Source organism: Trichoderma aggressivum, assembly GCF_033847375.1.
Source record: "Trichoderma aggressivum f. europaeum strain CBS 100526 chromosome Unknown scaffold_025, whole genome shotgun sequence".
NCBI lineage: Eukaryota > Fungi > Ascomycota > Sordariomycetes > Hypocreales > Hypocreaceae > Trichoderma > Trichoderma aggressivum.
This window is the reverse complement of record NW_026946391.1, coordinates 399,092-414,870: the sequence shown is the minus strand read 5'-3', so window position 1 is coordinate 414,870 and position 15,779 is coordinate 399,092. Positions and strand designations below refer to the sequence as shown.

General features: G+C 51.1%; 3 protein-coding genes across 3 annotated transcripts; 2 read left to right on the top strand and 1 right to left on the bottom strand.

Annotated features, from left to right (window-relative positions):
• Positions 1 to 2,463: 2,463 nt before the first annotated feature.
• Positions 2,464 to 6,017, bottom strand: Triagg1_6435 (uncharacterized protein; the record flags this gene model as incomplete). The annotated part of the gene is made up of 4 exons (XM_062901059.1): positions 2,464 to 2,515; positions 2,582 to 5,393; positions 5,452 to 5,902; positions 6,009 to 6,017. The coding sequence occupies 4 exons, from the start codon at positions 6,015 to 6,017 to the stop codon at positions 2,464 to 2,466; spliced, it is 3,324 nt and encodes a 1,107-aa protein (XP_062754688.1).
• Positions 6,018 to 7,963: 1,946 nt separating this feature from the next.
• On the top strand, positions 7,964 to 8,438 carry Triagg1_6434 (uncharacterized protein; the record flags this gene model as incomplete). Its single annotated transcript, XM_062901058.1, has 2 exons — positions 7,964 to 8,191; positions 8,298 to 8,438. The coding sequence occupies 2 exons, from the start codon at positions 7,964 to 7,966 to the stop codon at positions 8,436 to 8,438; spliced, it is 369 nt and encodes a 122-aa protein (XP_062754687.1).
• A 4,904-nt stretch (positions 8,439 to 13,342) lies between these two features.
• Positions 13,343 to 15,679, top strand: Triagg1_6433 (uncharacterized protein; the record flags this gene model as incomplete). Its single annotated transcript, XM_062901057.1, has 1 exon — positions 13,343 to 15,679. One exon carries the CDS (start codon positions 13,343 to 13,345, stop codon positions 15,677 to 15,679), a length of 2,337 nt encoding a protein of 778 aa, XP_062754686.1.
• Positions 15,680 to 15,779: the final 100 nt, after the last annotated feature.

Below are 15,779 nucleotides of genomic sequence, written 5' to 3'. Positions count from 1 at the left end.
CCGCCCCCCCCCCCCCCCCCCCCCCCGTTTTTACGATCTTGACGACCATCAGCACTCGATTTTAGCGTTACGACCGACTCTGCATTTCCTCATCCCCCAGTTGGTTTCTTCATTCTTCTTCTTCAGCCGATGATGGCATTGTGAATTTCTTGGTCTGTCTCGTCGGACAATGACAATAAATCTACCACGCAATATCAAATTGGCCACTTTATGACTTCGTTACTCTTTTTTTTTTCGACCAGCTTCTTTTTCGCCTTTTATTACACGATACAACGTATCTTATCTGCATTCCGGGAATTCTTCTTTGTTTTCCTTATTCGTTTTTCAAGGATCACGCACATACACCAAGCATGAAGGGGGTTTTTCACCATGATACCCAGTGGGCGAACGCGCCAGGCTTTTGAAGGACATGACGCCGCTCCATCCACGATTTCCTTTTTGTCGTTTTTATTCCCTATTTCGTTTTATCATCTAGTCTTGTTATTCGGCCTTTGTCCGATTTTATCTTTTCGGCTTTCGTTTCGCCAGAGAGGGTGTTAGCAACCCTACTCTTGATGAGAAGCATTTGATTTCTAGGGACACGGTTTCGGATGAAGATAGGGATCGGGTATGCATGTACGGCGTTTGATATTATTCTGGCCCTTTCCTTTGTTTCCTGCATCCAACTAATCGGTCAACGTGAAGAAGATTGGAGGTGATGGGACACACCCTTGATGGGGTAAACCCCGTGAGATGCGCATACGAGACCGATTTAGTTGTGGGACGGAGGGAGGATTGAATTTGCTATCTCTACTACTATGGTTGTTTTTTATTTTGGGATTGCCACGCACTGGTCATCCAGCCCGGCTGATTCATATGGCAAGCTAAGCTGGAGGAGTTTCTCGGCTTCTTTTTTTCTTTCTTCTCAAGGGAAGCAAGCAAGCAAGCAAGCAGCGAGAGGGCTTTTTTCTTTTTACATTGGGTCATGGACATGGTCTATAGCAGCTAGTTGTTTCACAGGGGCAGATGACGCTCGACGCATTACGATGGTCTTTGGCCTGCGTTTGCGTGCGCAAATCAATTACAATTTATTTTGATAAAAAAAAAAGCCATCCCTCTGACATGTGATGAGTGACTTTGTCGTGAGATTCCCCATCTCGTGATGTAATATGAACATCAAGGCCTCCCCTCCCAACTATCTAAATGTAACATCCATCCAACCATTCACGGCTTGTCCAACCCCGATCCATGGCTTTCAGCCCTACAAACGGGGGAAGATCGATCTGGGCACGGATCTCCAGAAAAACGTGCAGCGGGATCAACGGGCTTGGTTTGCTCTAGCTAGAATAGGAGGCGCGCGGCCGTTATCGTCGCCGGGCAATGCTTTATCAGTTCCTGTATGCACTCCAGTTTTAAAAAAAAAAAATCTAAAAAAAACTCATCTGCTTTTGCCTTGTGCGGCCATATCGATCGGGGAAGGGGGGGAAAGCTGCAAGCCGGGATGGGATGGGGCCCGCGGCAGGCAAGGATTGGGGGTGTAAGGAGGGAGGTGAGTGGACGATGGACGGGAGGATATTTTAGTTCGGTGGAGAGAGGCGCGAACGTTTTTCTGAGTGGTACGTACCGTGCCGTACCGCTTTGTGAATGAGGTTAGATTAGATTCGATTAGATTGGGAGTGAGATTTGGGATTTTTGAGGGCTTGATTGGGATGAGTTTGTGGTTGGGATTGTTGGAGATGATTGTTTGTGATGGGGGTGATGGTGATGTGGGGGTTCGTATTTGGGGGCAAGGCTGTACTGTGGGTGTCTACGGTAAGTGATTAGGTAGGATTTGTTTGTTCGTGTTCTAAGCAGTGATGTGGGAGGATGAGCAGAGGAACAGTTCAAGTTGCAAAATCAATCAACGCTGTGGTTAATCTGATGTAGGATGAAATCATCAGTCAATCGATGAGTAGTAGCTAGAGCATCTTATCAGCCTCGGCAAAAATACACTCTAGTGGTTGAGAGCAGAAATGAGATGGTTATCGATACACATTCTTGCTTTCACACCATTATTCCCGATACATCTTCCTCATCCTATACCATCACCATGTTCAGCATCCATAGGTACATACACATCCATACTACATGTAGACGAATTCTCGAATTGCCATCCATATTCATCAGCGTCCTTCACTTTGCATGCTCCGTCCCAATCAATAATTCAGTCAAACCAGACCGCATTGATAATTACTACTTAGAAAGTTATCGACATACGCATATAGCCCATGTCCCCTTTCGTTTCAAACGTGTGCATGAACCAGTAAGGCTTACCCTCTTCCATTGCCATAGCAAGTCCTCGGTAGCCATCAAACGACCAAAAAAAACACAATATTGGTACACACAAGCAATGCGTCTATTTATATACGCCCATTATCATCACGTCGTCTTCGCAAGCCGCCCGCTCCCCCCTCTGCCACTACTTATTCTTACACGCGGCTCTGTTTAACGCACCTCAATGTGCTGTACCGCAGTCATCCACTTCTTCTCATCATCCCTTGATTCGTATTGTTAGTTGTTTCATCTCCAGCATAGCATATAGTCAAGAGAAAAGCCGACTTACTTGTCAAACTTGAGAATCTTGCCCAGGACGGGAACAAGCTGCGTCCTCAGCCGACCATCCTTTTGTTGCAGGAACTGTAGCAGAATCGTCTTGAGATAGTCCATGTCGGACAGCTCGTTGGCCGCAGTGGTACGCGTCGAGTCCGTCGATGTCCTAGATGTCGAAACGCCCGACGAGGATCTCGACTGGCCCACGCCCGATGCCGCCACCGTGGCCTTGGTCTGCGCCGCCTTGAGCTCCTTGGAGAGCTTGTCGTGCAGCAGCTGCAGCGACTCGTATTCCTTGCGCAGGTTTGCCTTGATCTTCTCTCCGTCTCGAAGCTGCAGCTCCGACGCATCCAATGCGCTTCTCAGCGACGAGATGGTGTTCCGCAACTCGGTCGACTCCGTCTCCGTCCGAAGCTCGATTGATTCAAGCTCGTCTCGTCGGCGCCGCCAGCTTCGCTCCCGCTCTTCGAGCTCGGCCTTTTCGGCGTGCAAATCCTTGAGCTCTGCCTCCAGCTCCCGGACTCGTGCTTTCAGATCGGCGGCTTGTTTGAGATTCTTTCTCATCAAAGAGCTCGCCTCTGCGTTGAGCTGGTCTTGGTCCGCAGTGAGATTGTCAAGTCGGGTGCGCATATCTCTAAGTTTGGCTTCTCCCTTCTGCTCCGAATCTGCGAGCAACCGCCGCATCGTCTCGCACTCTTGCGTGCGTTGCTGCAACAGATTGCGTACTTCACCAACCTCCTCCTCCAGGGATCTGGTCTGAGTCTGCTGCTCCCTACCCTGGGCCAACATCTCTTTGTGCTGGTCCCGCATGTTGCTCAGCAGCCCCTGGGCCGCATTGAACTGCTTAGTTTTGAAATCGAGCTCCTCTTGGGCTGCTGCCTTCTCGCGCTTCAGCTCGCGCGCCTCCTCCTCAAGCTCCTTCACTCGTGCGGACGCCTTGGAGAGATCGTCCTCAGCCTTTTGCATAGCCCGCTCCGCCTTCTCTGCTTTTGCGCTGAGCTCAACCATGTCGGCTACGGAACGTCTGTAGTCTCGCGCTGATAGACGCTGGGCGTCCTCGGCCTTTTTCTTGTCCTCCGCCTCAATGGCCAATCTGTTTTTGAGGACCCCAATCTCCGAATTGCGGGTGCCTGTCTCCTGTCGAGCACTCGCCAGATGTACCTCGAGTTCCTTTGCTCTCTTATCCAGGTCGCTCAGCTCTTTGGCTTTGGCCGCAAGCTCTCCCTTGGCTATCTTAAGATCCGCAGAATCCTTGCGCAAGTTCTTAATCTCAGGCTGAAGCAGCTGCAGTGTCTCACGCAGATCAGCCACATCTTTGAAACGACTCTGGGCTAGCTGGTTCGCAGCGGCAATGTCAGCCTGCGCCGTCGCAAACTTATCCTTCAAGGAATCATAGTCGTTCTGGAGAGCCTGCAACTTTTCATGCTCATTTTCGGAGACGGCCGAGGCCATCCTCTTCTCCAAAGCAGTAATTTCCGTCTTCAACTCTGCCTTTTCCGCTTCGAGCTCCTTGATTCGCTGCTTGGCCTCGACGTGATCTTGGCCAATGTTGATCAGGTTCTCTTGCAGCGTCTCAATCTCTTCGCGGAGATCGTCCTCAGCCTTTCTCCGCTTAGACAGCCGCTCGATTTCCTTGTCCTTGACTGCCAGCTCCTCCTTCAGACCGGTAATCTCAGCTTCCAGGGCTGAGGTATCTGGTCCTTGATCAGCATCGGGGGCACTGGGGGTACCAGGAGCGACAGAAGAAGAGGGAGAAGCGGGAGGTGCGGGACTAGTAGCGCCGCCGCCGCCGCCGCCGCCACGGCCCTTCTTCTTCTTCTTCTTATTCCCTCCGCCACCTGTTGTAGGCGGTGCGAGGGTTGAGGCAGGCTCGGTAGGGACAGGAGCAGGAACAGAAGGCTGCTTAGCCGACTCTTCCATCGCCTTGGTCATCTCAGCGACCTTTTTGGACACCTCGTCAGCCCTGGCCTGAAGCTCGGTCCTCTCCTTTTTCAACGAGTCGACCTGAGAGCTGAGCTGGTCAATCAAATTCTTAGAGACAGTTCGGGCAGCCTTAGTCTTAGATAACTCCTCAGCCAACTGGCTAGCCTGTTTGATGGATTTGGCAAGCACACCTTCCACCTCCTGGGCCTTGGATGCTGCTTGCTGCTTCTCCGTCTCAAGTTGGGCCTCGAGCTCCTTGTTCTGCTTCTCAGACTTGTAGCATCTGTCTGCCAAGCTGGTGATTTCCGTCTTTCGAGCTTCCAACTGGGCCTGCAGAGAGTCCTCGGAGGCAGAAGATTCACGGGATTCGCTCAGCTGTAGGGCAGATTTCTCCAGTCTCTCTGCCAAATCCGCATTGTCTTGCTTGATAAGGGAAAGCTCTGCCTTCAAGCCGTCCCTTTCGGCTTTCAGAGAATCGATTTCTTCGTTCTTTGCAGCAATCTCGGCCTGTAGCTGGGGAATCTCTTCGTCATAGGAAAAGAAATCGCCATCTCCACCAGATTCTTTCTTTGCCGTGTCATCGGATTGCGGCTTCTTGGCCTTCTGTTCCTTTTCGGCTTTGAGGGCGCTCACTTCGTCTTGCAGGTCCTTGACCTTCTTTTCGCTCTTTTCGTTTTTGTCCTGCATCTCTTGACACATCTTCTGGAGGTCTTCCTTGTCCAAGGACACTCGCTTAAGTTCATCCATGACCATGTCTCCTTTTATCTTCAGCTGGTTGAGATACTCGATTAGAGGCTCCGGATCACTAATCGTAGCTAACGGTGTGTTTTCACGAAGAGCCTTTTCAAAGGGTTCGATGGCGGTGGCACGTCGATGTGCAACGCGGTAAGAGCGTAGAAGTTCTGTTGAATTCGTCATTAGACTTCGCAGTCAGTATCAATCGTCGTGAGCAGGACGTACCGGGATAGGTAGCCTCGAGCTTCTCCAACTTGCGAAGCTTTTGCCGGAGTTCTGGAGTCAGCGCCGGCTTGGTGGCATGAGCAGCTCCATCGCGTGAGGGACCATCTTTGGCATCAGCGTTGGCGTTTGGATTTTCAACAGCCTCGGCGTGGCCAGTGGCCTCTCCGTTGGTCGCGTCCTTCTCGGGAGGCGCAGGCTTTGGTGTTCCAGCTCGGCTCGGCTCGTCGCTGTCGTCAATTACGAAGGCCGCCTCGAATATGGCAGGGTCAGGGTTGGTCGCAGCATCTCCAGCATCAGAACCCGGGTTCTTAGGCCGCGCCTGCTTGCCCGAAGCGCTGTCATTTCTTCGCGACGTCGACGCAGATCGGTTCGCGGACGAGCTGGCTTCAAGCGCCTTTTGTTGGCGGGCTTGTTCCTCTGCGATGCTGCGGTCGATGGCACCTTTGATTCTCTGCAATTAGGGGACACAGACGAACGGTCAGCTATCAAGATACATGTTTCTCTTTCCGTCGAGTTTGTCGGCTTCAAAAAGAGGACGCGCAGCAAGGGGAACTGACTTGAAGCATGGTGGCTCCGACGAGGGGCCTCCCAGGGCCGATGTTGACAGAATGCACGAATTAAAAGTTGTAGATCATAAGAGCTCCCAATAACAGGCTGCAGAATAGAGAATGCGAGAGAAGAGAAACGAAATCGCAAAACAGTGACAAAAGGAGGAAAAGATGAAGGCGTGTTCAAGGGCCGATGTAGCCTCGTGGCATGATTGGTTTCTGGGGAGTGCCAAAGGTTGAATAAGAAGCTCAGCCTCGTTTCGTACTCGTACTGAGCAATTGAAAGGCACAAGGTGCGTTGCCCGTTTCGGGTTTAGCGGGTGGTATTTATCAGAGTTCCATTTAGTACCTTTAGTAGTAATTCTTGGGTATAACTTTCTTTCCACTGGCTGCGGCTTGTTGGGAGAGGCAGGAGCAAGGGCAGGATGTAAGACGTAAACTCTGTGCAAGCGGCGCCTTCCTGTGTACGAAGCGAGAAGCGAGACTTCCATCCCACAAGAAGAAAATTTTTCCATCCTGTTCAACCAATTCTCTTCTCAATCATTCCTCTTCCTCTGCTTTGAAATTCAAAGAGTTCTCGTCCAGTGGTTTTTTCCAATTGACCCGACATGCAATCATCTCGATACCAGGGATTGACGGCGCCAGAGCCTGGAGGGCGCTGTAAGAACATGCCTCAGCACTGCGCATACACTTGGTGAGCCCTGAACAGCTTCTTCTCATCTTTCTCTCTCTTTCTTCCTTTTTTTCAAATCACGTCTGTACTTCTTCTTACCATGGAATCACTACTAGGAGCACCACCATTCTCTTCTCCATTGAGAAATGCAGGCCTTCATTCATGCTTTGACAATTCCTTCGAGTTGACAAGCACAGCATGGCCGGCGGGAGAACAGCAGACCCCAGCCACAGTGTCACACTGCCGCCTATTCAGATTGTTTTCCTCACACATCTGCTTTTGCAACATACGGCATTCGTGTTTTCTTCTTCTTCTTCTTTTTCTCTTTTTTCTTCTTCTCACTTTCCTACTCATTCCACTGGCCTTTCACTCGTCGTCATGCTCCCTCGGCTACGACTTAATACGGTATGACTGCCCTTTCCCCGATTCTACTCGCACCTCACTAACAAGATCAAAGATTCAACGTTTTCAGTCCTGTAGCTTCTCAAGCAAAGGCATCTCCATCAAGTGTCTGCTCTGACCAACTCTTGGGCAATGCGACATTTGCTTTTCTTCAACCTCGCCAAGAGCATCTGTCATGATGTACGTTGCCCACCCCTCCGATGATTCTTGATGGAGAGTGCTAACAAACAAGTGGTGCCAATAGACATTGGCATGATGCCGTCTCTCCTTGTCCACAGTCTGTGACGTTCATCAACACATCAACACATTGAAGCAATGATCCACCACTTTTTTCAGAAACCCACAACGCAGCCGCCAGCTCAACTCTGGCCGCCAGCCCCTCCATCCTACACATCACAACCACAGACAAGATTCTGTCATACACTTGAAGCAGCAGTGCTTGCAAGATAGTGGCAGCCTTATACACACCCTCCGCGGTGACGATAGACTATTCTAGGCTCATAATAGTGTCCTACGTCGGCCTTTGGCCATACAATCACTGTGAGTAACATTCGATACTTTGTTTGGGAAATCAGCTGCTGACTGCTCAACAGCTTGGTACAGGCCCTCCACAATGACAGTGGACTATTTGGCCAGAGATGACGATCAACAACAGAAGCCATTCAGGCTCACAGCTCGAATAGAGCGACATCTGCATTGGAGTTTGACAGTGCAGTTCAAAATCGACACCAAGCATACAATCGAGCTTTCAAGGCTCACGGTAATGTCCCACGCCGGCCTCTAGGCCGTACAATCACTGTGAGTAGCAGTCCACCACCGCGCAATGTTCGCCATTCTTGAGCGCATCAAATAACAAGCATATTAACCAGCTGGCAGTGCCTTCAACGAAATGAATGGCAAATCTTCATCGCAATGGCTGCGGCGTCTTCGTAACAACGTATCTGCTCCCAAGCGCAAGCCCAGTATCGAGAAAAAGCTGCATGATGAGATCATGAAGAGCTTCCTTGGACAGACAGAGACGGAACAAGAGCCACAAGAACCTGTAGCAAAATCGGCCTCTGCTACCAGTCCCAGTCATGTTGAAACCCAGATACGTAATACCATCCGATACGTCACGGTAATGTCCTGCGCCGGCGCATCTGGTCATGCCAGATGCGCAAGACCGTTGATGTGAGTAGCATTGAATACTTTGTTTGGGAGGTCACTTGCTAATCGCTCAATAGCAATTGATGGTCCGGTTGAATGAGAAGAAGGCAATTTTCAACGTTGTCGATACATATCAGAAGAATGGACAAGATTCTGTGCAACACTTGAAGCAGCAGTGCCTGCAAGATATCGACGGATCGTCCAACACGTCACGGTAATGTCCTGCATTTGAAGCAGCAGCGCCTGCAAGATAGCGACGGCCCGACGGCCGGCTTGAGGATTCACAGAGGTTGCTTCCCCTACGCAGAGCTGGCTTCATGATCTGTCCTCGACCATCCAAAGTTTACTCCATCACTTGGGAAATTTTGATTGCCCATCACGCCATTCACCATATCTTTCTCATTCCACTCGTTTGACTAACCGACTCTAAATCACTCGCTTTTTCCTTTTGTGGTTCTTTTCGTCACGGCAATGTCCTACATCTGAAGCAGCCATGTTTGCAAGATAGTGGCAGCTTGGTGCAGGCCCTCCACAACGATGGTAGACCTTCCAGCATGTCACGAAAACGTCCTACAGACAACGGCAAATCGGCAGGTGATTTTGGCAAAGCAATGAAAGCTCTATTCCAAGCATACCCTCAACCTTTGTATCATATGTATGCTGTGAGGTGGACATGGGAGATTGGCACGTTAGCATGTAAGATGGTATTAATAAAGCGCCTAGTCTATGCATCACACACAGTAGACAGCTCAAAGAAAATGAATCTTCGTATATTGTGATTAATGCCGCCCCAGAGATTGAGACTCCTGCAGCAAGTGATTACCCTTCCATCCCCTCTCGCATGTTGGAGTATGTGAGAATCATGGAAGAAGAAACATATTTCGCTTCGATAAAGTCCGAAGCTGTCCCATCTTCTTTCTGCTCAATCATGCATTTTCCATCTCCCGAGATGGCAATCTAGGATAACTCGTCGCCGTACTTCATCACCAGGATGTAACCACCATCCTCGAGCCTCTCTGTCGTGAAATAGTCGTGCATATTCTGGAATGAATGACCCGCGCCTTGGATCGAGATTGTACCCTGACCATCATTATGCTGTTCAATTCCATTAGCTACAACGATCTCGAGGCTAACATGGAGATTGAAAATGCCTGTACCTATCTGAGGATGATATTTGGAGTCGCTTGTATTCAAAGCAACTGTCGCCGACATGTTGAAGATGTGGCATCACGGGATGAATTGCCCGTCAATAGAAGTTTTTGGCAGAGGGTGTAGAAGTGATGCCATTTCATGGCCCTCTAATGGGCATCGGTACCCATTGCATCTCTCCCGATTCGGTTCAACTCGGATGGGAGGGAATAGCTGTTCATGCGAGAGGCCGACGAGATTTGTTTCTAGGCGGCAGGGTTTCGAGAGAAGTTGGTGGCCGTATGCAAGGTGGAAAACAACCTGCAAGTCACCGCGTAGAGCAACGAGTGCGCATGTCTTCTGCTAAGATGTGGCCGTAAGATCGATGCCTTCCAGTAGAAGAGCGTGCGACATCCGAGGAGGTTGGTGCTAGACACACGGGGGGTTAGTCGATGGTCTTCATTGAAGATGTGATTGATGGTGTCCAGAAGAATTCTATTACCTTTAGGGCCGAAGCGACGAGAGTGTAGAACGAGAGGAGGGCGGTGTCGTTGCCTTTTTGTTGGATTGTTCGTTCCGCTGGGCTACAGGATGGAGGCATGCGTGTATCGTGGATGAGCGTACAGACATTCTCTTCTTTGAAGTCGAGAAGTTGTAAAAAGGCAGTGTTGTACTAGACAGACATTGTGGATGGGTAGGTAGGTAGGTAGCGAGTGTCTCGTCAGTATCTCAATTTCAGGAGGAGCTGTCGTGGGATATTTTGGTCATCGCTCGATAATTGGAGGCTGGGGACGGCCACCCAGGACGTACCAACAGTATTCAGAATGGGAAGCAAACATGAACATCTACTCTCGCCGGTTTTTGAACACGTGGTAAGTTAGAACTTCCAAAGAATTATCCGATTTTCTGTCATTGTTGGCAAGATGAATTATTCGCGATAAATGGACTACACGTTGACTTTTGTAGAAGAGTGTAGGTTAGTGCGTCACAAGATCCCCCATCTTCATATTTACGTACCTAGAAAAGTTTGCCGCAAATTTCCGTGAAGGAGCAGAAAATCTACGAGCGCGATGCGTTCAGTTATCGTCTACGTGATATTTGGCTTTGACGGCGTTGCTTGCTGGGGGACGATTGACCTGTCGATATCAAATAAGAACACCATTTTCGCTGCTTTTTCCCAACGTTAGATCGACAACGTCGGCTGAAGCGACTCCTTAACTTCCAATATTCTACAGAAAAATCAACTTCATCTCTGGATGCTGCCAAGCAATGCGCAGTTTACGGATACAGGGTGGCAGAGGCAAAGCTGCCCTTCTTACTACTGGCCACTGTGATAAGAACAGCACTGCCTACAAAGGCTGGGCGAAAGGATTCCAATATCTGTACTCCGTACCTGAGCGGGAATCAATATTACTCCTACAATCTCCTGGATTCATTGCTAAAAAAGAAAAGCTTGAGACGCGGTTGGCGCTGGCTCCGCGTTGCTTTCCTTTCTCTACGGGTTACACATGGCTCGGACTCGCCGTTGGTGTAACCATGGCACAGCATTTTGCAGCTCATGAGATACAACGTCATGTCGAGTTCGCGAGGAGATTTGTATGGATACCTGCGTCATGCCGGGCGGCTGATTGCTTCCAACACAATTACATGGACGCATGTAAGTGGCAGCGGGTTTCCAACTACAGCAGATTTGAGACTGGTGGCTGGCGACCAGGAAGCAAATGACATGCTGCCTCTGTGTTTCTTGACGTCAGAACCAAGACTTGACGTGGTTTGTACTAGAATACAGGTTGATGCCGCTGGTCTACCCTGCCCAAGTGTCCAAGGAGAGAATTGGCGATGTAGTGCTCTTGGAGATGTGAAGTGATTGTCTTCAATTCGACTTGTGTACTCGACGGCGAATTTACGGAAAAAGAACACAACCTACTGCGAGTATCGAGTCTTGACAGGGAGAATCACGTTGTTTGCCCAGCCTTTTCCGACCAGATACAGCCTGGTGTTTTCCGAAGAGCAGCGGCGGATGGATGGGTGCCGCAACCGGAGGATGGAGTGTGTCTCAGGGTGAATACACGCAGCATTGACCATCCTAATCACGGCCGGGGGGGAAAGCAAAGAAGGGCGTTGTGTGTATCTGGAAGTTGGTGAGGGGTATTGCCAATGGCTTGTCTCTGCCTCGCAATATAATCTGCCAGCAAAGCAAAACTGCCGGTTGAGCCAATCGAAAGGCCTGCGTGTGTACAGGGATCGACAGCCTCAGCGGAAACGCTCGTACATACTGTAGTCGTGGTTGGCGGTTCAACAAGCTCACCGGTTCGGCTTGCAGCAATCTCGGCTAACCGACTGCGACTGTGGTGTGTTGTGAATGGATCACGATAGACTGCCGATTGGGGTGGCTTGTGAATGTGCGAACACGTACAGCACCTAGCAGTTTCCATCGTGATCCCTCCACCGGATGTTACTGTCATTGGACGAATAACAATGCAGCGCTTTGTAAGTGCATGGCAGCTTCGAGCACAAAGCAAAAACAAACCGGCAGTCACCATGCGAAGGAGCCTGAAATCCTGACGGTTGGGCATCTGGGCAGCTCGGGTCGACTCAGGTTAATTAGACAAACGGGGGGGATCCCAGGCCAAAAGCCCGGCCGGTCAAGCCATATCTGCAGCCTTGAAGCAGCTATCGAGTCGCACACAGTCGGGACGAGTGCCTTTCTTGTGGCTGCTGTATGAAGCAGGGAGGAGGAGACGTTGTCTTGACCGCCGAAAAAGAAAAAAGTAGGCCATGCAGGTCGTCAGCCATGTTTCCTTTTTGCAGTGAGTGAGGGAGAGGAGAGGCACACACACGATGATGGCTAGTGGCCGTTTTTTGTCTTACAATAGAGTCAGCGAGTTGACAGAGAAGCAAGTCGGAGATTTTTCGAGAGCTTGATTGCTACCTTAATTCTTGGTATGAACGGGCAACAAAATACGGCGAGATTCTGTCTCTTTTTGATTTAGCAGCCACGAACCGAGATCGAGATGGCTTCTAGATCCGGTTACTGTATGAGAATGGATAATGCCCGTATTTTCGCCTTCTCGTAACAATGCTCGGTACGCGCACTCGCAAAAAGAACAAGAAACATTCAACGTGCGGATTTACGTCACAAATGGGCTGATTGGCGAGCCCCCCGCACTGTGTTGTCGCTCCTTCCTGCTCCCTTGCGTCGAACCCCTTCCCACTTCCTGCCACACTTGCGACTGCTCGAACTAGGCTCGGTCGGAGCAGATTCTCCGAAGATGAGCCTGACCAATCACTCGCCGCATAGCTGCGGGGGGCTGAAACGGGGCCCCACCGGCGCGGGTCTTTCCTTTTCCACTAAGGCAGGCGCAAAGTATCGAGTAACCCGGTTCTTTGCCTTCCCATTGCAAATGGTACCTGCGAAAGCAACCAGGACACACGCCCCGAGTACTACTAAAGGTACGTACTGTAACTGTGCTCGTGTAGGTCAACTGTCCAGTCCAGTCCAGTCCAGTTGGATTCAGTCCAGTTTGGTTCGGTTGATTTTCGTTTGGTTTGGTTCCCGCTGGGCTAGTTGGTGGGCGATGCCGCTGCTACAGTACCATAGCCGTACCTTATTTTGCTAGTCCTCCCGTCGTTGCGTGTAAGCCGGAGCGTTTGGTGTCTCAGCTAACACATCGCTAATCTCAACGGTCAACATGGGGGAGCATCCTCCACGTAAGAAAACGACAATCCATCAGCGATATATCCCGTCCCAGATCCGGCGTCCAGCTTTCACGCGAGTTTGCACCGATTCTTTCTCGTCCAGCTGCCGCCCATGTTCGTGTCTCTCATCTTGCAGCGCAGTGTGAACAGCCAGCATGCTCTCCTCGCAAGCCTCCTCTCTTCTCACACCCCCTCTCGAGACGGCTACCTGCCTATCAGATCCCATGGCAGCTATTGCAGTACATGTCTAGCTTGCCGCTGAGGCTGAGGTGTTTGTGCAGCTGCAGCCAGCCACATGCTGGCCGGCAGCCTTGCTCGCTTTTCATGGCTTTTCAATTCTTCCAGTACTTGGGGGCATCCCATCCTCGCCTTCAGCTTCGAGCCTAGTCTCGTTGTCCCCCCTCCTTCTTTTCTATTCGGACATGATACTGTTCTTCTCTTCTTGCGTCTTCGGCCTTGCTCCTCTCTTGACACTACTTCATACGCAGACGCTGTCTACTGCCATACGGGTGACAACACCCTGTTTGCCGCGCCGAGCTCTCGCCTCTTTACCATGCGGGCCCCAGGAATGATGGAAGAAGACACAGTCACCGTGAAAGGAAGCAGCAGAAGCAGCATTTCTTCAGGAAAAAGCAAATGCGCAATGGAGGACACGAACAGAAAGCCTATGCTGCTTCGCATTCCCAACGAAATCATCGGACAGATTGGAGCGTGCCTCGAAGAGAAGGGCGACATTGCTGCTTTCGTGAGGACGTGCCGTCTCTTCAACGTCATGTTTGGCGATGTTTTATACCAGCGAGATCAGATGTATCGCAAGTACAAGCAGGATTCCTGCCTGACATGGGCCGCTACCCAGGACAAGGTAGACACCCTCAAGAGGGCCATCAAAGCCGGCATCCGCTTGGAAGACCACCCATACCTCATCTTTGTCGTCTCGTGCACTGGAAGCCCCAAATGTGCTGAGCTGGTGCTGTCGACTCCCGGAATCAACCCAATGGCCGAGGACGACCGAGGGTGGACGCCCATCACCCTCGCTGCCAGCTTCGGGCACGCCAATATTGTCAAGAAGCTCGTAGAGCATGGTGCGAGTTGTACAGCGCTTACGAGCTTTGGCTGGTCGCCCATCAGTGTGGCCTGTTGCCGTGGGAGCCTTGGTGTTGCAAAGCTCCTGTTGGACGAGTACGGTGTGTCGATGGAGGGTGATTACGGGATCAACTGGTCAGCGCTGAGGTCGGCCTCTACTTTCGGCCACGCAGACATCTTGACCTATCTTCTCAAACGAGGGGCCGATCCAACCCCCGAGGCAGGTGGCTGGAGTTGTCTGCACATAGCAGCCGATGGCGGACACACCGAGGCGGTCCAAGTGCTTCTTGACCATGGTTTCAACCCTACGGCCGTTGCAGACGAAAACGGCTGGACTCCCTTGACCCTCGCGGCCGACAAGGGACATTACGATACAGTTCAACTTCTACTGGATCGAGGTGTTAATACCGAGCAGAAATGTACCAACCGATGGACGTCTCTCTGCATGGCGGCAAACCGCGGCGACCTCAGAATGGCCATGCTCCTCGTTGGCCGTGGAGCAAACGTCATGGCCAAGGCCGTCGGTGGCTGGAGTCCTATAACACTGGCTGCGACGAATGGCCACCTGGATATAGTCAATCTGTTGCTCGCCTACGGGGCTGATATCCATATGAAGACGCTGTCAGGCTGGACGCCGCTCATGGCGGCTGCGGACGGTGGGCACGCCTCACTGGCCAACATCCTCCTAATCTGCGGCGCTGATGTGCAGACCAGCAGTTCAACGGGGTGGAACTCTTTGATTTGCGCTGCAGATGGCCGTCATTTGCAGACCTCAAGAATCCTCTTGAGCCACGGTGCCGACATCATGGCCACCACCGCCGCAGGTTATACTCCAGGTATCAGAGCTGCCTATGCAGGAAGTTATCGTCTGTTGAACATGTTTCTCAAAACGCGCGGCTTCCAGCTTGATCATCTGGACAACCTAGGCCGCTCGGCATTCTTCCACGCCGCCATGCGAGGGCACACAAAGGTCATTAAGAGGCTACTACCCTTGACCAGCATGGCGAACGCGAGGGACAAGTTTGGATCGACTCCCATCTTCGCTGCTGCCAGGAACGGGCACCGCAAAGTGGTGGAGCTCCTTATCAACGAAGGCTTTGCGGATTTTGCCGAGAGAGACTTTCTGAACTGCACTCTTTTCGCCCACGCCCAGCGATCCAACAGGAGGCAGCTTGTCAAGTATCTCAAGAGACACACCAAGCAAGCCAACATCCCCATCTGGCTGGAGGATCCTGCAGGCAAGCAAACGCAGCATAGGTGGGATCACGCAACGTGCCACTGCAACGTCTGCGGCCGAGCCAGCGTCCACGTGGAGCAGGCGTATGTCTGCGAGGACTGCAACGGCGGCATGGTTCTTTGCGCGGAATGCATCAACGCGGGCCAGACGTGCAATAATATCAATCACATTTGGACCGCGCATCGGTGTTTGTGGAACGACGAGTTTGGCTGGACACCGCCTTATCTTTTGGCCGACGCCGATTTACGCAAGATTTTTGAAGTTGATGAAGATGGGAATGCAATTTCTGATGTAGAAGAAGAAGATGTATAGGATGGCAATGACGTTGACGGTAATGATGATGCTACTGATGAAGTGATGATTATGGGAAGTTGATTTTCAAGACAAAGGAAGATCTAGGTAGGTATTTTAT